Here is a 21,507-nt window from a genome sequence, read left to right on the forward strand (position 1 = left end):
CTTTCCGCTAGGGTATACATATTCAGGGCTTCCAGTCTCTCCTCATACGTCTTCTGGCGCAAGCCTCCTATCATTTTCGTCGCCCTCCTCTGGACCGCCTCAAGTCTTCTTACGTCTTTCGCCAGATATGGTCTCCAAAACTGAACACAATACTCCAAGTGGGGCCTCACCAATGACCTGTACAGGGGCATCAACACCTTCTTCCTTCTGCTGACTACGCCTCTCTTTATACAGCCCAGAATCCTTCTGGCAGCAGCCACTGCCTTGTCACACTGTTTTTTCGCCTTTAGATCTTCGGACACTATCACCCCAAGGTCCCTCTCCCCGTCCGTGCATATCAGCTTCTCTCCTCCCAGCATATACGGTTCCTTCCTATTATTAATCCCCAAATGCATTACTCTGCATTTCTTTGCATTGAATTTTAGTTGCCAGGCATTAGACCATTCCTCTAACTTTTGCAGATCCTTTTCATATTCTCCACTCCCTCTTCGGTGTCTACTCTGTTACAAATCTTGGTATCATCTGCAAAAAGGCACACTTTTCCTTCTAACCCTTCAGCAATGTCACTTATATACATATTGAACAGGATTGGCCCCAGCACCAAATCCTGAGGGACTCCACTAGTCACCTTTCCTTCCTTCGAGCAACTTCCATTAACCACCACCCTCTGGCGTCTGTCCGACAGCCAGTTTCTGACCCAGTTCACCACTTTGGGTCCTAACTTCAGCCCTTCAAGTTTGTTCAACAGCCTCCTATGAGGAACTGTATCAAAGGCTTTGCTGAAATCCAAGTAAATTACATCTAGCATATGTCCTCGATCCAGCTCTCTGGTTACCCAATCAAAAAATTCAATCAGGTTCGTTTGGCACGATTTACCTTTTGTAAAACCATGTTGCCTCGGATCCTGTAACCCATTAGATTCAAGGAAATACACTATCCTTTCTTTCAGCAACACTTCCATTATTTTTCCAACAACTGAAGTGAGGCTCACCGGCCTGTAGTTTCCTGCTTCATCCCTGTGACCACTTTTATGAATAGGGACCACATCCGCTCTCCTCCAATCCCCAGGAATCACTCCCGTCTCCAGAGATTTGTTGAACAAGTCTTTAATAGGACTCGCCAGAACCTCTCTGAGCTCCCTTAGTATCCTGGGATGGATCCCGTCTGGTCCCATCGCTTTGTCCACCTTCAGTTTTTCAAGTTGCTCATAAACACCCTCCTCCGTGAACGGCGCAGAATCTACTCCATTTTCTCGTGTAACTTTGCCAGACAATCTCGGTCCTTCTCCAGGATTTTCTTCTGTGAACACAGAACAGAAGTATTTGTTTAGCACATTTGCTGTCTCCTCATCACTCTCCACATATTTGTTCCCAGCATCTTTTAGCCTAGCAATTCCATTTTTTATCTTCCTCCTTTCACTAATATATCTGAAAAAATTTTTATCTCCCTTTTTTACATTTTTAGCCATTTGTTCTTCCGCCTGTGCCTTCGCCAAACGTATCTCTCTCTTGGCTTCTTTCAGTTTCACCCTGTAGTCCTTTCTGCTCTCCTCTTCTTGGGTTTTTTTATATTTCATGAACGCCAACTCTTTCGCCTTTATTTTCTCAGCCACTAGGTTGGAGAACCATATCGGCTTCCTTTTTCTCTTGTTTTTATTGATTTTCTTCACATAAAGGTCCGTAGCCATTTTTATCGCTCCTTTCAGCTTAGACCACTGTCTTTCCACTTCTCTTATGTCCTCCCATCCTAACAGCTCTTTCTTCAGGTACTTTCCCATTGCATTAAAGTCTGTACGTTTGAAATCTAGGACTTTAAGTATCGTGCGGCCGCTCTCCACTTTAGCCGTTATATCAAACCAAACCGTTTGATGATCGCTACTACCCAGGTGAGCACCCACTCGAACATTAGAGATACTCTCTCCATTTGTGAGGACCAGATCCAATATCGCTTTTTCCCTTGTGGGTTCCGTCACCATTTTTCTGAGCAGAGCCTCTTGAAAGGCATCCACAATCTCCCTACTTCCTTCCGATTCTGCAGACGGAACATTCCAGTCCGCATCCGGCAGGTTGAAATCTCCCAACAGCAGAACCTCCTCTTTCCTTCCAAACTTTTGGATATCCACAATCAGATCCTTATCAATTTGCTGCGATTGAGTCGGAGGTCTGTAGACTACACCCACGTAGATAGAAGTTCCATCTTCTCTTTTCAGAGCGATCCATATCCCTTCTTCCTCTCCCCAGGTCCCTTGCATTTCGGTCGCTTGGATTTTGATCTTTACATAGAGAGCTACTCCTCCACCTTTATGACCATCTCTGTCCTTCCTAAAAAGATTATATCCCGGTATGTTTGCATCCCATCCATGTGATTCACTGAACCATGTCTCTGTGATAGCAACAATATCTAGATCTGCCTCTAATATCAGGGCTTGCAGATCATGAACTTTGTTGCTTAGACTGCGAGCATTTGTGGTCATCGCTTTCCAGCTATTTTTCAGCGATAATCTCCTTTTTTGTATGGATTTTTGTGTCGTTTCACTTTCCGTTGCAATACTAAGAATGAGTTGATGATATTGCTTATGTTGCAGCCTTTACTACTATCACATCTTTTCTTGTTTAAATGCCTAGAAAAATATTGTCTAAATTTCTCTGCAAGGTTTCTTTTTCCTGCTGTAGTAATATGTAGCCCATCAGTGCAATATAGTTTCTTGTCCTTCCATGTATTTCCCCATCCTCCTATCTACCTGAAGCCTTCTTGATGACACCAGGCTCTGAGCCATCTATTAAAGTCCTCTGTGTTTTTCACTCTTTGCTCTCCTTTTCCATATGCAGGCAGTATTTCAGAAAAAGCTAAAGTCTTTACAAAAGGTTTCACGCCCTCACCAAGCTCCCGAAAAGCTTTCTGTGCTGCAAGTGTGGAGTTGTTGGCCAGGTCATTTGTTCCCAGATGGATAACAACATCAGTGTTAAAATCCTTAGTTTCTTCCTTAATTATAGTCAGTATTTGCCTGGAACTCCTGGTAGCTGAGGATCCTGGAAGACATTTCACTATTTTGGTCTCCTCACCTTGTGTTCCAAGGTTAATGCCTCTGATGATGGAATCCCCCAACAGTAATAGTTTTCTGTTTTTGGCTTTTTTATTTGTACTTAGGGTGCTCTTGTTCTCTTGAGCTACCTTCATTAGTTCCAGTCCCACCTCCCTTCTGTTTTCCTGAGTATCGCAGTGCACTAGTGGAGCGAAGGAATTCTGTAGAGGTAATATTAGTGAAGGTGGATGTTTCTGTGTTACATGTCGCAGTCTTCCTGAGCCTACTGTGACCCATTTATTCCTGGGCTGTTTTATTCTTTGAGGTAGAGGTGGTAAGTTGGTATGATTTTGTGGAGTGATGGAAGCTGCTTTAATTGTATTCAATTCCTGTTTAAGTTTGCAGAGCTCCTCCTTAATACTGGCAAGTTGAAGACAGATGGGGCAAGCCTTAAGCCTCCAAATAGTATGTCTTGGAATTAAAGCACCACAGTGATTGCATAGAATAAAGGTCATCTTGATTGGTTGTGAAGTGACTTGATTTGTGTAGTCCTGATTATATGGGTCTCTATATATGAATAGTGGTCCCTGGGGTTGGTGGGACTATAAGTAAGACTACTAGTAAGGCAGAAATATAGGCTCTATACCACCTAAACAAAACTGCAGGTTCTATCAGTGCTACCCTAAAACACAGGATTTATAACAGATTTTCCCTACTTTAGTCACCCTGAGCCACAGGCACCAGAAATATAGGCTCTATACCACCTAAAACACAGTATTTTAAACAAAACTGCAGGTTCTATCAGTGGCTACCCTAAAACACAGCATTTATAATAGGATTTTCCCTACTTTAGTCACCTTGAGCCACAGGCACCAGAAATATCTGCTCTATACCACCTAAAACACAGTATTTTAAACAAAACTGCAGGTTCTATCAGTGCTACCCTATAACAGATTTTCCCTACTTTAGTCACCCTGAGCCACAGTCACCAGAAATATAGGCTTTATACCACCTAAAACACAGTATTTTAAACAAAAATGCAGGAAGAGGAAATAAGATTTAACAGAGGAAAGAGAAGGATTTTTTTGTGCTTTTTTATATTTTTTTAGTAAGAAACAGGGAGGAGAAGAGAAATTAAGCAGATATAATGCTGAAAACCAGTCAAAAGAGCAGAATATGAAATGCTGAGTAACTTAGCTTTTAGATGTTTACAGGGCAGCCTTGTTCACAGCAATGTCCCAAAGATAATGCAATTAACCTTAGAAGTAAAACAGAGCCCCTCCCTTCTCCACCTAATCAGACACAATGGCTAAAAACTAGTGAGTCAGAAATATAGGCTGAAGGAAGGAGAGAAAACGGCAGAGAAGGGGGGGTTGTAAGTAGAGGAAAGACTAGAGAGATAAAGGCCTGGACCAAAGGGGAAAGACAGGAGGCAGAAGCAGGACTTTGGGAGGTGCAGACAGAGGGGGAGAGCCCCTGAGGAAGAGCAGAGAGAGGCAAGATCATAACAGGTGGGAGAGAAGGAGACCTGGAACAAAGGTACAAAGGAGAACTGACACTGGTCTGGGAGCACTAAGGGCATAGGAAGGAGGCACTGGGGACACTAAGGGCATACGAAGGAGGCACTGGGGACACTAAGGACATAGTAAGGAGGCACTGGGGGCACTAAGGACATAGGAAGGAGGCGTTGGGGACATTAAGGACATAGTAAGGAGGCACTGGGAGCACTAAGGACATAGGAAGGAAGGAGGGAGAGAGGGAATAGAAAGGGACAATTGTTGGGCCTGAGTGCAAAAAGAAATGAAAGATAGGATATATGTTACTATGGATGCACAGTCAGAAGGAAACGCAACCAGAGACTCATGAAATCACCAGACAGCAAAGGTAGGAAAAATGATTTTATTTTCAAATTAGTGATAAAAATGTCAGTTTTGAGAATTTATATCTGCTGTGTATATTTTTCACTATATTTGTCTATTTTTCTATAGTTACTGAGGTGACATCGTTGAAAACCCCCCAAATATAAATGATGATTAACATTTTCTCTGTGTATAGGGTGCTTTGTGTTTTTTTACATTTTATGGTTACCATTATGAAATAATAAGATATTGTGTGTACATGAAAAATGAATGGAAGAAATTGGGGGCGGGGCTAGGGCGGGATTGGGGTGGGGCTAGGGCGGGATTGGGGGCGGGACTGAATATTAATAGATTTTTGATGAAAAAAATAAATGGTCACGTTAGTTATACCCCACTTCATTTGCCTCTGCTTCTCTCAATCATGGCACTTTTGTAAACGCCTAAATCAAACAGCTTTTCATTACATTTAAACTATGAACTCTCAAAAATAATGCTCTTATTTGCTTCAACACTACTGGATTTTGAACTCTCCTGGGCCTTGACGCATTTTGCTGAAAAGCTGCCTCAGAAAACCCAGTGTCAAACTCCTGTGGGGCTGGAACACGCCGAGAGGCTGGAAAGGCTGGGGCTCTTCTCTCTGGAGAAAAGGAGGCTCAGGGGAGATATGATAGAGACCTTCAAGATCATGAGGGGCATAGAGAGGGTGGATAGGGACAGATTCTTCAGACTAAAGGGGACAGCAAATACAAGGGGGCATTCTGAGAAACTGAAGGGAGATAGGTTCAAAACAAATGCAAGGAAGTTTTTTTTCACCCAGAGAGTCGTGGACACTTGGAATGCACTACCGGAGGAAGTGATCAAGCAGAGTACGGTCCAAGGATTCAAACAGGGATTGGACAGATTCCTGACGGATAAAGGGATCGTGGGATACTGAGGGAGGAGCTGGGATGTAACACAAGTATAGAATGTTAACCAGGTAATGAGTATAAACCAACCAGGTCGTGCATGTGCAAGACTGGAGGGCTAGGACTTCGATAGGAAGGCAGGACTTAAACGAGATAACAAGGTGGCAAGGGAGCCCCTTCTGGTGATTCAGACAGGTCGTGACCTGTTTGGGCCGCCGCGGGAGCGGACTGCTGGGCAGGATGGACCTATGGTCTGACCGGCAGAGGCACTGCTTATGTTCTTATGTTCTTATGTTCTGTGATAATTTTTTCAAAAAACAGACTGTAAAAAACCGAATAACATTTAATATATTGATATTAATAGTTCTTCAAATAAACTGATCCTACGATAAGGTGACTACTGAGGGTACCTCAATCTTCTGTTCTTTTTACTTTCTAAACAACACTGTTGTCAAATTGCTGCAGTTTTAAATCAATCAAACCAGAAGTGGCATATTCATAGGTGCTGGGAAATTTAAATTTCAGTGCAATAGGTGAGACATTATAAACAGCTGGGTTATTTCCCCATACCCGCATGCTGCGGAAGGAATCCAATCTGAATTTTTCATTCTGCCGTACTTCACTGTGCTATTTAGCTCCCTCTAGAGAAGTGGTCTCAAACTCAAACCCTTTGGAGGGCCAAATTGAGGCTTTGTAGGTACTTGGAGGGCCACAGAAAAAATAGTTAATGCGCTTCTGGTGAAAGCAGCCACAATTACAGCCTTCAAGCTAAGTTTTCAACATTTGGTTTTTGGGAGTTGACTGGGGGGGTTTGCAAGGAGCACTCTTAGTGATTTCACTATAGCAACATAGAAACATAGAAGATGACGGCAGAAAAGGGCTACAGCCCATCAAGTCTGCCCACTCTGCTTACTCACTCCCTGTCTATGCCCTAATGACCCAATTTTTTTATCTTGACCCTCGTAGGGATCCCACATGGGTATCCCATTTATTCTTAAAGTCTGGCACGCTGTCTGCCTCGATCACCTGCACTGGAAGCTTGTTCCAATGATCAACTACTCTCTCTGTGAAGAAATACTTTCTGGTGTCACCATGAAATTTTCCGCCCCTGAGTTTGAGTGAGTGCCCTCTTGTGGCCGAGGGTTCCTTGAGAAAGAAAATATCATCTTCCACTTCGACACGTCCCGTGAGGTACTTAAATGTTTCGATCATGTCTCCCCTCTCCCTACGTTCCTCGAGAGTGTAGAGCTGCAATTTGTTCAGTCTCTCTTCATAAGAGAGACCCTTGAGCCCCGAGATCATCCTGGTGGCCGTCCGCTGAACCGATTCAATTCTGCGCACATCTTTACTGTAATGTGGCCTCCAGAATTGCACACAGTACTCCAGATGAGGTATCACCATGGCCCTGTACAACGGCATTATGACTTCAGGCTTTCGGCTGACGAAAATTCTATTGATACAACCCAATATCTGCCTTGCCTTAGATGAAGCCTTCTCCACTTGATTGGCAGTTTTCATGTCTGCACTGATGATTACTCCTAAATCTCGTTCTGCTGAAGTCCTAGTTAAAGTTTCCCTGCATGGATTTCCGTTTCCGAGGTGCATGACCTTACATTTCTTAGCATTGAAGCCTAGCTGCCAGGTTGAGGACCAACTTTCCAATGTAAGCAGGTCCTGCGCCATATGCATTCACTTACTATATTACATAGTTTGGCGTCATCGGCGAATAGTGTTATTTTACCTTGAAGCCCTTGAGTCAGATCCCCTATGAATATGTTGAAAAGGAGTGGACCCAGGACCGAGCCCTGCGGCACTCCACTGGTTATCTGCGATGTTTTAGAGAGGGTACCATTAACCACCACCTCTGACGTCTGCCACTCAGCCAATCATTGACCCATGCAGTTAGTGTCTCTCCTAACCCCATCGATTCCATGGGACACTGTCAAAAGCTTTACTGAAGTCCAGGTACACGAAGTCCAAAGACTCTCCTAAGTCCAACTTTCTTGTTACCCAGTCAAAGAAGCTGATGAGATTGGATTGGCAGGACCTACCCTTTGTGAATCCATGCTGACTGGGATCCCGAAGATTCCCTTCATTCAAGATGGTGTCCAATTTGCTTTTAATTAGTGTTTCCATGAGTTTGCACACTATTGATGTGAGACTCACCGGTCTATAATTCGCAGCCTCTGCCCTGCAACCCTTTTTATGCAGAGGAACGACATTAGCTAATTTCCAGTCCAGGGGAACTTTCCCCTTACTTAGGGAGAGATTGAATAGCTCAGCCAACGGTTTCGCCAGGACATCGCTCAATTCTCTGAGCACTCTTGGGTGCAAATTGTCTGGTCCCGTGGCTTTGTTCACCTTGAGTCTTGCCAGTTCACTGTAAACTTCACCTGGTGTGAACTCAAAATTCTGAAACGGGTCTTCTGTGCTTTGTGTTGCCTTCAACTGCGGACCGTGTCCCGGTGCCTCACAAGTGAAGACTGAGCAGAAGTATTCATTCAGTAGTTCGGCTTTATCGGAATCTGCTTCCATGTAACTTCCGTCCGGTCTTCTAAGGCGTACTATCCCGCCTGTGTTCCTTTTTCTGTCACTAATATACCTGAAGAAGGATTTGTCCCCCTTTTTAATGTTTTTTGCCAGAATTTCTTCCGCTCGAAGATTTGCCTCCCTAACTGCCATTTTGACCGCTGTAGACCTGATCCTATATTCTATCTTTGCCTCTCTTTTCTCCGTGCGCTTGTAGGAGAGAAAAGCTTTTTTCTTCTCCTTAATGAGGTGCGAGATCTCTGCGGTGAACCATTGGGGTTTATTGTTTCTTTGTCGTTTATTTACTGATTTTATGAAGCGGCTAGTTGCTTCATGTATGGTTGATTTCAGTGTTAACCACTTAGCTTCTACATCATCGGTCTCCGCTTGGTCCTGTAGCGTCCAATGGACCAAATCTCCCATGCGTGCGAAGTCTGTGCCCCGGAAATTGAGTACCTTAGTTTTCGTGTTTGATCTAGGGAAGCCTTTCCTAAGGTTGAACCAGACTATGTTGTGGTCGCTGGAGACTAGCGTATCTCCTACTGAGACCTCTGAGAAGCTTTCCCCGTTGGTGAGTACCAGGTCGAGGATCACCTGGGCCCTAGTGGGCTCCGTTACCATTTGTTTGAGACGTGCTCCCTTTATGGAGGTTAAGAGCCTCCTGTTACCGCTGGTTGTCGCTGAAAATGAGTTCCAGTCTGCATCAGGCATATTGAAGTCCCCTAGCAGTACAGCTTCTCCTCGTAGAGTGATATTCTCTATGTCTTCAATTAATTCTGCGTCCATGTCTTCCAGTTGTCTTGGGGGTCTGTATACCACACCTAGATACAGGCATTTTTCTCTGCCTCTTGCCAGGTTTACCCAGAGGGACTCCCCGGTGTACTTGACATCTGTGATCCTGGTGGTTTTGATGTCCTCTTGAATATATAGAGCTACCCCCTCCCTCCTAAGCTGCCCTCTCTGTCCTGACAAAGTAGATTGTAGCCCGGTATAGCCATATCCCACCCATGTGAGTCCGTGAACCAAGTTTCAGATATTGCCACCACATCTAGGTCGGCATTCCTTATTTCAGCCTCTAATTCTAGAATTTTGTTACCTAAACTGTGTGCATTGACATACATGGCCCTCCATATCTTGTGTTTGCTAAGTCCCTGTGAGGCGTATCCTACCCGAGTCGGTGTGACTCCTAAAGAACTGTTTGCAATGTGGCTACTTACCTTGGACATGGAAGCGGAGTTTCGACTCACCTCATCAGGATAATTCCTTTCTGCACTAATATGTGAATGGGTACCCTCCCCCGACTTACCTAGTTTAAAGCCCTGTGAAGCAGGCGGGCTAGTCGGTGTCCGAAGACGTTCTTACCCCTACTGGTCAGATGGAGTCCGTCTGGTCCCTGAAATCCTTGTAGCGCTTCCCCATGGTTTAGGAATCCGAAGTTCATATCCCGGCACCATCCCTGTAGCCACTTGTTTGTCCTCAGGATACGTTCATCTCTGGCTCTTCCTTTGCCTCTAACTGGGAGGATCGATGTGAAAACCACCTGCGCTCCTGTCCACTTCAGCCTCTCACCCAGTGCTCCAAAGTCTCTGGTGATGGTCTCCGGTGTGTTCCTGGCAGTGTCATTGGTTCCTATGTGGACAAGAAGCATAGGAAAGTGGTCTTGGGGCGTGAGTAGTCTATCCAGACTGGCGGTGACATCTCGTATCCTGGCTCCAGGCAGACAGCAGACCTCCCTAGATTGCATATCCGGTCTGCAAATTGGTCCCTCGGTGCCCCAGCATGGAATCCCCGATGACTATTACTCTGCGCTTCTTTGGGGGAAGCCGGTCAGTTGTCCCTGGAGATGGAGCTGTGTGTTGGGCCTGCTCCTGTTCCTCATCGGCAGTTACTTCCTGAAGAATCTGGAATCTTTCCGCAGGGTGAGTTGAGGGGTTGATGTATAGCTGCCCTGTTTGTAAGAAGAAGGAGAAGATGAAGAGATTGAAAAAGGGGGGGAGGGGTCTCCTATGTTTGCCCGTGGAGGAGGTCACCAGCTGCCAGGAGTCTGTGCCGCTAGCCATTTCCTGTATCCCAATTGTTGGTTTCAAAGCTGATGATTTGGGCGTCTCGAGGATGGACTTGTCATGGGCCTGCTCAGTGATTTGGGACAGCTCCTGGACGACTCCGTCGATGTAGGCCTCGTCCTCTCGGATGCTTCTCAGGCGTATCACCTCCTCCCTAAGGCTCCTTAGTTCCTGCATGAGATCTCCATCCAGCTGCGCGGCCTCCTCTGTCTGTGTAGAGACTGTAGTGTAGCGCTGGGGGATGGTCTCGGTCTGCACAGAGACCTCTGTCCACTGTCCTGGGTCTTCCTCCTTCTGCACGCAGTCCGTGGTCGCTTCCTGGATCCCCATAGCGACTGGAATACTGGTCTTGATTGTAGACTTTGCGCTTCTTGTCCTCCCTGCCATTGCTGAGTTGTAATTGAGGTCTGCCTGTCAGTAAGGTAGAGAATTAGGAAAATTAGAAAAATCTGTCTGTGAGCAGGTGTGAGATTTTGAAAGATTAGGGTGTCTGAGAGTTGGAAGATTGGGGTATCTAGTGCTTGAAAGATAAGGGTGTCTGAGAGACTGAGAGTTTGAGATGTCTGAGAGGGTTGCTGTCTGTGAGTTAGTATGAGAGCCTGTACGATTAGGGTGAAGGGATAGTGTGTTTGAGAGGTCCGCTTGTTGCCCTAAGGTATCGTTGTCATTAGCAATTACTTAAAAGTTTGTTATAAGCAGTTTTTATTTTTCACTGCTCACTGTCACTTTATTTATGCACACGTGAGGTTTTTAATGATGGTGTGCGGGTAGGGGCCCTTTGCTCCTGCTTGGTCAGCTTCTGTGGTGGAGGTTTGTTCCTCCTGTCCCGGATTCCCCACACTGAGAATGCCCCGTTTCACTCAATATATTATTTATTGTTAGTTTTATTGACTATAGTGATCTCCTTTGAGTGTTTCTTGTGACCCTTGACTATTTCTGCCTTTTTGTGGTACTTATTAAAGAAATGACAATTTTGCATGAGGTAAAACTTGTTATAGTTTATAAATCTTTCCATGCGTTCAGTCATTGCAGCTGAGGCTCCAGGGCAGTTTCTTGCCTCACTGGATCTTACATTCTAATTGTGCATTCCCATTTTTCCGGCCCACCACGGCTCATGCTCCCCTCCCTCCTTCCCTTCATTCAGTGTCCCAAGTTCATGCCTCTTCACTCCTTCCTTCCATCAGTTGTCCGAAGTTTGTGCTTCCTCCCTCCATTCTGTGCCTCAAGTATGTGCCTCCCTCCTCCTCACTGTCGCACTTGTTTCTGTGTACAAAGCCACGGTTGGCGGCTCATACACACGTACCACGGCTGAGCCGGAAGCCTTCTCTTTGATGTCGCAATGTCAGAGGGAAAGCTTCTGGTTCAGATGTGTGAGGAGCCTCCGCCCGCATCTTTGTGCACAGAAACGAGTGCAGCAGTGAGGAGGAGGGAGCCGGCCAGAAGGTAAACACCTGGGGGTGGCAATGAGCAAAACGCCGCATTGCCCTCAAGCTGGCTGCCTGTGGCTGCGAGTTGGACACCTCTGATGTAGTAGTGTAAGGCGCACAGTCACCGAGGGCTGGATTTGGCCAATGGGCCTTGTGTTTGACACATGTGCAACAGACAATTAACAAGAGTAAATATAGTCAAATAACAGTATAAATTATGGCATAGTGTGGCACTTAAAATATCAACTCAATCTACATTAGAACATCATAATTGACAGCATAGGGTATAAGTGGAGATGGAACATATAGACAGATAAGATAGAGTATCAGGAATTAGGCAGAAATAAGGGTGATCAATTTAAGGAAAAATTGCAAATGAAGTCAGAAAAGGTGCAGGAAAATGATTTCAGCTGTAGTATTGTAGATAAGTGTTATTGAATTATGTCTCTCTCTTTCTCTCCAGGTGGCATCTCAGTGTCTGTAGTTGCTTTCTTTATCACAATTAAGTTCCTGTTTGAGTTTGCCGCACGAGTTGTTAGCTTTCTTCAAAATGAGGACCGGGATCACCGAGGAGAGCGTACAATTTATGACTACGTGCGGGGAAATTACTTGGATCCCCGGTCCTGCAAAATCTCCTGGGACTGGAAGGAGCCTTGTGAAGTGGGTCATACCATGGCCTTCCGTGTGCATGTAAGCTCTGCTTTGCAGTACATCAGTCTTTCCCCAGCATAGGGAAATCTTGCCTCCCTTATCAGACTGTAATGAATGGATTGTTGCTTTGCATGTGACCCATTCTCATTTTTTATTGCACATCTTGGAGGCATAACTTGCACCACTTCAGACAGGAAATCTTACCTTTTCTGTATGCAGTGAAAATGGGTGTCGGGTCAAAAGCGCGCCGGGACAAGGGCGCACCCAGACAATTGAGCACCGCACGGAGGTGCGCGCCGCTCAAAATTACAGTTTTTAGGGCTCCGACGGGGGGGCGTGGGGGGAACCCCCCCACTTTACTTAATAGACATCGCGCTGCGTTGTGGGGGCGGTTTGGGGGGTTGTAACCCCCCACATTTTAATGAAAACTTCACTTTTTCCCTGTTTTTATTGAAAAAGTTAAGTTTACAGTAAAATGTGGAGGGTTACAACCCCCCAAACCCCCCATAACGCCAGCGCGATGTCTATTAAGTAAAGTGGGGGGGTTCCCCAACAAAACCCCCCGTCGGAGCCCCTAAAAACTGTAATTTTCTTCGGTGCGCACCTCTGTCTTGCGCTCAGTTGTCGGCGCGCGCCTTTATTTTTTCACGCCGTTGTCTATGAACCGTGAAAATGTATTCTGTCCACTGGAATTCCCTCCCCTCGTGTGTAGTTATGATTCTGCATTTCTTGGAGTCATTCTCTATCTTACAACATGAGCAGTCTGCAGTGGTGTTATACCTCACCAGTTCTTAAATCATGTGCCACACACTATGATGATGGTTTATTTAAAATTTCTTAATCAATAAATAAATGATCTGTTGTATCCAAATTAGTGTAGCGTGCACTGCAAAATGAAGCCACTCTTCTTAGTAATGTTCTTGATATGATGACATAAACTGTAAGACTGTGTATGTTGGGGCAATGCTAGTTACTGTAATTAGTTACATTTTAGGTAACTATCCTCAGATAAGCTGCTCTTAGCTGTACCCTTCTCCTCCACTGCCAATTCCAGACTTCATTCCTTTCATCTAGCTGCCCCCCTATGCCTGGAATAAATTACCCGAGTTTGTCTGCCGAGCCCTTTCCCTTCCCTTGTTTAAAAGCAGACTGAAAACCCACCTTTTTGATATAGCCTTCAATCTATAACCCTATTCCACACTGCCCTGCAACCCAGGCAACATATTAACTGTTCCCTTTAACTGTATCTATGACATCCTATTTGTCTTGTCTGTAAGGCTCCAATTCAACTCCTTTCTCTTGCCTCAGCACTATGCATTACAGTAACTACCCTTCCTTAGCAACAGCAGCAGATGAATCCAGAGACCAGTGGGATAGCACACATCTACCAGCAGGCGGAGATAGAGAAACTGATTAACAGGTGGTCCTATTGGCTGGCACTCCTGTATCTCCAGTATGTTCTATCTCCCAGCAGGTAATAGTCACGATTCGAATAGCTCCTGGATTCTGGCTGTGACTGGAACTTTTTCTCCTGTTGAGGTTTCTCTTCAGTGAGACTGCCATTCTGTTTCTCCTGTTGAGGTTTCTCTTCAGTGAGACAGGGGTGTCCGGCTGAACAGTGCCAACTTTAGGGGTTACACCTGGGCCCCCCCAGGTCCCTGCCTCACCCTCCCTCCATTGCTAGAGGGTCTGACTGAGTCTCAATTTTTTCTTCTTTCCCTTCTCTGTTTAAAAAAAAAAAAAAAAAGGGAGAACACAGTTGATACATTCTGCCCTGTTAGTACTGCACAACCAGCACTTACTGGCTTCAGCCGGCCCTAACAACAAGCTTGTGAGTATGTATGTGTTTTTTACTGTTGTTTGAACTTCAGGTTCTGCTTGGGAGTCTTAGTACTGTGGGTTCGGTCAACGTATGTTTAAGGAATGGATATTTTATTGAGGCTAAGTTTTATGACTAGAAATCCGTTGAGGGAGCTGGGACTTTCCCGCCCTTTGCATGCACGCGCTTGGTTTCTTTGTTGGTTACAGCGCGGCAGTAGCAGTGCAATTTCAAGCTCGCACTTGTTCTTCTTGTTTGGTTTCAGTACAGCAGTAGTAGTCCTGTTTATTCCGAGGCTCTCTTTCGTCGATGTTTGTCACGGCCATGTGCAGGTGCCGGTTTATAGCAGCGCGCATGAGATGGGACATGTTTTTTCTGGCGCTGTGGGAAGCACCGCACCGTTCTTCTGGTTATTCCCCGAGCCTGATTTTCTTTCTATGCAGGGTAAATTTTGCGGGGCTTGAATCCGACTATATTTCTAGGAGCGTTGATGCAGCGGCTACGTGTCAGCGAGAATCAGGCTTGCGCTTGGGTCTCCAGCGATGGCAGGAGAGCTGCAGCGTTCCGCTAGTTTATTTACAGCTGACTTTGGTCAGGGTATGCCGCGGCTTCTCTCCTTTCCGGTTCAGATAAGTTGTACGTGTTTCACCAGATTTGGGATAAGCTTGGGCAGATTTATATGTCTATGTCTGTGTTCCTGCTGTATTCCCTTGAAGGAAGCTGCTAGTTTAATCGGACTCTGGGGTTAGCCCTCAAGGGGATTACCAGAGAGACTCTGACCTGTGCTAGGTCACCCAGTCTCGGTTTGTCTCCGGACTCAGTTGACATACAGCACAGTGAGATCAACAGTAAGATAGTGCCCTGTATTTCACACGGGTATCACATTGTCTCTCTTGGGGTTCCTGCAGTTGGTAACTGTCCTTCTTATTTGGGTCTCTGTGCTGCGCTGCATGTGTCTAATAGTGGCATAGGATATATATGCCTAAAGGTAGTACAAACGGTTTCCAAGTTTGGGCTGTCTCTATGGGCATAATTACACTTTGCATCTTCCTGCGGCCAGGACTCTCTCTATTTCTGAGAGGGCCTGGACTTCAGATTTCCATGCTTATCACGCTGGTTTCTCCTGTCGCCATCTTCTCATGGCATATGCTAGACGGACCCCCCCAACCAGACAGGAAGGGCTGTGCAGCTCCTTCTAGCCATGAGCCAGTTACCTATTCTATCAAACCTGCGGAGGAGCACGCGCTATGTGGCTGTTAGCCTCATCCCTGAAGCTCTCATTAGCGATGTGAGCTTTGTCTGATACCTATTAGGATGCTGTTGTTTTCCACGGGGTGGTAGATGCAGCATCTTGATTGCATCTAGTACGTATTCACTTTAAGGGACACGTATTTCGCTCACGTTTTCATGGTTCCAGTATACTCCTCTTTACATTGCAAAACTTGATTTTTCCTAGGAGAATTTCTTTCTTCTTACAAATCCTACAGTTCTCATCCTGCCGTTCCCAGACCTTCTGCGCTTCATTCTGAGGGGATCTTGACTTCTTCCAATGACTTTTTTCATGAGGGAGAAGACGCTATAATGTCAGGTTAGGGGGCTGTGAACATTTTTCAGGATGCTTGCAACTTTGCATCCTCCTCAGGTTTCCAGTTCGTTCTTGGAGTCTCTATGTTTTATGTTTCCCTTTTAAGTGTTACTGGTCCTCAGGGCAGTTCTTGTAGTTCTTCAGGAACTATGGGACGTTGTTCTGCTTACTTCATGGTGCCCAAGATGGGGGCATTGGGCAGGCTGGATCCCATTCTGCTGAATTAGTTTCTCAGGGTTATACATTTCTGCAGAAAACTGGGAGAATATTTACATTTTCACTATGGACTCCGAATCGGCACTAGATTTGCTTGCCTCTGTTGGAGCAGCGCGTTCGGTTTTGGCACATGCCATTTCGCCTACCCAAGGCTTCACGAACATTTTAGAAAATGTGGGCAGTGGTACCGTTTTGGTGCTACCAGGCGATTCACTAATTTCTTCTTGACTGACTGCTTGATTCGGACGTCTTCCAGTTGGGCCATTTGACTGACACGAAAAGGGTGGTTTCTTTTCCTCAGTTCTTTGGACATGAATCTTCGAATTTGCACAGCACTCTTTTCTCCTGTACTATTTGTAGGTATATCGGGTAGATGTTTTTATTCATATAGGAGAGAAATGTGTTTCTTCCCAGAGACTAGGGAGATGGGTCACAGTCTCAGGTTTGCATTCTTCTTTGGTCACCATGACCCAGAGTATGGGATTCTGTACAGGTTATAGGATCCATGTTGCTGACTCCACTGGGAACTTCGGCTTGCTTTCCCATTATAATGCTACAGCAGTCGCTTTTGTTCCGGTGGTTCCCGGTATCTCAGGGCTCCAATTATTTGGTAGGCTCCTCATGCATCGCTCTGTATGATTTAGTGGCTCAGCGAGATTTCTCTTTTCAAAGGCATGCCTTGGTCTTTGCTGGACTAGCTCATGGCCACCGAACATCCCAGGCTGTCGGGTTGGGGGCTCGGTGCCTTCCATCCTCAGCTCCAGGAGTCTGGTCTTAAGAGGCGACTTGTTCATTCCTCTACTCTGGAGCATGGTCAGGCTACCTTTTCTGGAGCTTCAGACCATTCTTCCGGAATGATGCTGAAGGTCTTTTCAGTCAGTATTATGATGAGGGTATTTCTCTACAGCCTGGGCAGTAGGTGATGTACTCAGTTGGCGGGTAAAGTTCAATGGGTGGACCCTCATCTTCCTCTTCTGTTGGCAGATCATTTTATGGGTCAGGAAAAGAGTTTGGATAGACTTTCTCTCCGCGAAATCTTAGCATGACCCATTTATTGTATGTTACAGTGTACCTTTTAAATCTCTCCCTCCCTCGCTAGACAGCTCTTGTACTCAGCGGCACACAGGTCAGCAGCACGGAGGTCAGGCGTGAGCTTTCTGTGTTCCTGACTGCGAGAACTGACGCCAGCCATTCAAAAAGCGGAGGCGGGCCCAAGCGGGAGCATGCAAAGCTTGCTCCTTACAACCGCGCTCCTGACCTGAATACGAGAGCCTTCTAGCGAGGGAGGGATACCGGTGGACTACCAGGCTGTTGAATAAAGGTACCGACGGCGACAGGTGGGCGGGTGTTCATTTTAAACAGGTGTGGCGGTGGTACTGAGAGGTGGGGGGTATTAGAAAAAGTGCGGCGGCGGTGCTGAGAGGCGGGTGGGGGGTTTAGAAAAGATGCGGTGGCGGTGCTGAGAAGCGGGAGGTTTTGAAAAGGTTCAGTGGTGGTGGGAGGGTGTTTTACAACTCTATGGGGGGGGGGGGCAATTTTGTATCTTTGCTCCATAAGACGCATCAAGATTTCCACCCACTTTTGAGTGGAAAAAAAGTACATCTTATGGAGCGAAAAATACAGTATGTATTTCATGATTTTCGCAATGTGTCCCTGATGAAGCAGTAAATTTGTGAAACGGTTGAGCCGCTGTCAGACTGGACTTGGTAGAAAACTGAAATCCAGATCCTCCAGTGAGAGATTTGGGAGTTCTGATCGACAAGTCGATGAAGCCGTCAACGCAATGTGCGGTGGCGGCGAAAAGGGCGAACAGAATGCTACGAATGATAAAGAAGGGGATCACGAACAGATCGGAGAAGGTTATCATGCCGCTGTACCGGGCTATGGTACGCCCCATCTGGAATACTGCGTCCAGCACTGGTCGCCGTACATGAAGAAGGACATTGTACTACTCGAAAGGGTCCAGTGAAGAGCGACTAAAGTGGTTAAGGGGCTGGAGGAGTCGCCATACAGCAAGAGATTAGAGAAACTGGGCCTCTTCTCCCTTGAAAAGAGGAGACTGAGAAGAGACATGATAGAAACATTCAAGATACTGAAGGGAATAGACTTAGTAGATAAAGACAGATTGTTTATCCTCTCCAAGGTAGGGAGAACGAGAGGGCACACTCTAAAGTTGAAAGGGGATAGATTCCGTACAAACGTAAGGAAGTTCTTCTTCACCCAGAGAGTGGTAGAAAACTGGAACGCTCTTCCGGAGGCTGTTATAGGGAAAAAAAAACCCTCCTGGGATTCAAGACAAAGTTGGACAAGTTCCTGCTAAACTGGAACGTATGCAGATGAGGCTGGACTCATTTAGAGCACTGGTCTTTGACATAAGGACCGCTGCATGAGTGGACTGCTGGGCACGATGGACCACTGGTCTGACCCAGCAGCAGCAGTTCTTATGTTCTTATGTAAGCGGACTTGATGAAAGGAAGCATGTTAAAAAAACCAAAAGCAAAAACTGCAGTGGTGATGTACAAGATGCCAAGTCTTTAATGGACAATCATAGGAAATAAATATCAGTATAGTCATAAAACAGTTTGTATCCAAAAGGACTGATGAACCCAGACCCAACACGGTCTGTGTTTGGAAGAAACACTCTTTCTGCAGGGGTCCTAAATTGTATCATATACAAGAAACCTGATGGATAACAACTGGAATCGGCGGTAGACAGCTGAACAAACTGTGAAATACGATTGCATGTTAATACGATTGCATTTAAAATACTGTGTTTGTTGCAACAGTTATTGTATCATGATGTACCAATGGTATTGAAAAAGTGTTATCTATATATCTTCCAAACCATAGCTTGAGATCAGAATCAGGAATGTCACATTCCCTACAAGAATATCATGCAACTCACTTTTTAAGCGCAAGTTGGATGCACACCTTCTGGTAAATTGTATTGGGAATACGGGGTATCCCGGTCTCCAAAAAGGAGTACCTAAATGGGCCGCCGCGTGCGCGGATCACCGGACAGGATGGACCTCGGTCTGATCCGGTGAAGGCATTTCTTATGTTCACTATCAGAATTCAAAATTGACTACTTTTTCTTTTGTAGCACCATTGTTGTGGAACAAACTTCCAGTAGAGGTACAATTGCTTACTTAAAGAAATGGCTTTAAAAAATGATTTAAAACACATTAATTTGCACAGGCATTTTAAATTATGTAACTTTTATCTCTTTGACATTGTGTATTGCAATCTTTTGGATTATGTATATTTTATTGTACACCACAATGGCATAGCTGAATATCATTTTAAAAAATTAATAATATTATTTTAAACTGTCCTGAATGCATTACCACTGGCAGTATATCACAGCAACACAGTATATGAAGGCAGATAAAGATCTGCTTAGTCCATCTAGTCTGTCAAAGAAGGTGGCCAAAGCTTCAGTTGCCACTCCATTCAGGTTATACAATGTCATATTCAAAAACTAACATAACAAATAGGGTAGTCACACAAACTTCGAAACTTCTAGTAGTACCAGGACTGGGCAGCTTAGTTCATTTTCTAGTATCTTCAGAGAAAGTGCCTGGTACTAAACATAGATCTAAGCGCTGGGTATTTCTGGAGGGACATTGCTTGGCATGAGAGTGCCTGGTACTGAAACATAGAAAAATGATAGCAGATAAAGGCCAAATGGCCCTTCCAGTTTGTCCATCCACAATAACCATTATCTCTTCCTGTCTCTAAGAGTTCCCACATGCCTATCCCACGCTTTCTTGAATTCAGACAAAATCTGTCTCCACCACCTCTTTCGGGAAAATGTCCCACACATCTACCACCCTTTCTGTAAAAAAGTATTTTCTTAGATTTCTCCTGAGCCTATCAATTCTTCACTTCATCCTATGCCCTCTCATTCCAGAGCTTCCTTTCAAATGAAAGAGATTTGACTCATGTGCAATTACTCCATATAGATATTGCCTCTATCAGGCAAGTAAGTAAAAGTAAGAGGAAAAGAGGCCACGTTGGTTCTCTAAAGTAGTAGCTAAGAAGGTAAGGAATAAGAGGCTAGCTTTCATAAACTACAAAAGATTGCAGAAAGAGGAAGACAGGCAAAAATATCTGGAAAAGTTAAGAGAGGCTGGTCAAGTAATCAGGAAAGCAAAGATACAAATGGAAGAAAAAAATGGGGAGATAAAACATTTTTTTTATATATCAGTGATAGGAAGAAGTGCAAAAGTGGCATTGTGAGACTCAAAGGTGAAGGGGAGAAATATGTAGAAGCTGATAAAGAAAAGGCTGAATTGCTTAATTATTATTTCTGTTCTGTGTTTGACTGAAGCACCGGGAGCTGGACCACAGACGACAAACACGAATAAGGATGGAGGAGTGATAAACTCTGATCGATTTTCAGAGGATTGTGTTTGTGAGGAGCTAGCTAAATTAGAGATAGGCAAAGCTACGGGGCCGGATGGTGTACATCCGAGGGCCTGATAGCTCCCCTGACTGAACTTTTCAATGCTTCTCTAGAGTCAAGAGTGGTATGGAGGAGTGGAGAAGGGTGGATGTGGTCCTCCACAAAAGTGGAAGTAAAGGAAGAAGTAGGGAATTACTGGCTGATAAGTCTTGACTTCTGTGGTAAGCAATTTAATAGAAATGCTTTTAAAACAGAGAATGATAAAGTTTCTGGAATCCGGTGGATTACAGGACTGGATGCAACATGGATTCACTAGAGGTAGGTGTTGTCAAACAAATCTGATCAGTTTCTTTGACTGGATAACCAGAGAATTGGATGGGGGGAGGAGGGAAGCTGAGATGGCGGATAGCGCTGACTGAGCTCCAGACGCTCAGTAAAATACTTCCTTTTTTATGCTTTGTTTAAGCCCTCCCTCCCCTCCGACGTCAGCGCTGACGTCGGGAAGACTTCTGTTCGGCTCTGTGCTGCAAGCAGAGCAGGTAGGGAGAAGAAGAGCTGCGCGACTGAGTACATCCAGCCCCACAGGAACCCCGCGACCCTCGGAGGCGTCCCCATGGGATCCCCGTGACCCTAGGGGGCGTCCCCACGGGATCCCCGTGACCCAAAGGGGGAACCCGCGGGATTCCCGTCGTCCCCGTTCCCGTGCAGCTCTCTATTCAGGAGTAATCTAAGGAAATTATTTTTTACAAAAAGAGTGGTAGACGCATGGAACAGTCTCCCGGAAGAGGTGATGGAGACAGACTCTGAATTCAAGAAAGTGTGGGATAGGCCAGTGGGATTTCTTAGAAGAGAAGAAGAGATGATGGTTACTGTGGATAGGCAGACTGGATGGTGTATTTGGCCTTTATCTGCCATCATGTTTCTATGTGTCTTTCTACTAGAAAGAAGATTATCGAGATAAGAACCTAATCTTCCCTTATTTAGAAAGAGTTCTTGTAGAGTACAGACTTTGTTTCTTCTTGT

The 21,507-nt window shown here is 45.3% G+C and overlaps 1 protein-coding gene across 5 annotated transcripts in view; it reads left to right on the forward strand.

The window, feature by feature from the left end:
• AREL1 (apoptosis resistant E3 ubiquitin protein ligase 1) overlaps positions 1-21,507 on the forward strand; it is a 293,395-nt gene that overhangs the window by 41,587 nt on the left and 230,301 nt on the right. For all 5 annotated transcript variants that reach the window (XM_033951578.1, XM_033951577.1, XM_033951580.1 and 2 more), the window contains one exon: positions 12,269-12,495. In XM_033951578.1, the coding sequence (XP_033807469.1) occupies positions 12,269-12,495 (227 nt within the window). The remainder of the gene's footprint in view (positions 1-12,268; positions 12,496-21,507) is intronic.

Source organism: Geotrypetes seraphini, chromosome 7 (genome assembly GCF_902459505.1).
Source record: "Geotrypetes seraphini chromosome 7, aGeoSer1.1, whole genome shotgun sequence".
In the NCBI taxonomy this organism is placed as follows: Eukaryota; Metazoa; Chordata; class Amphibia; order Gymnophiona; family Dermophiidae; genus Geotrypetes; species Geotrypetes seraphini.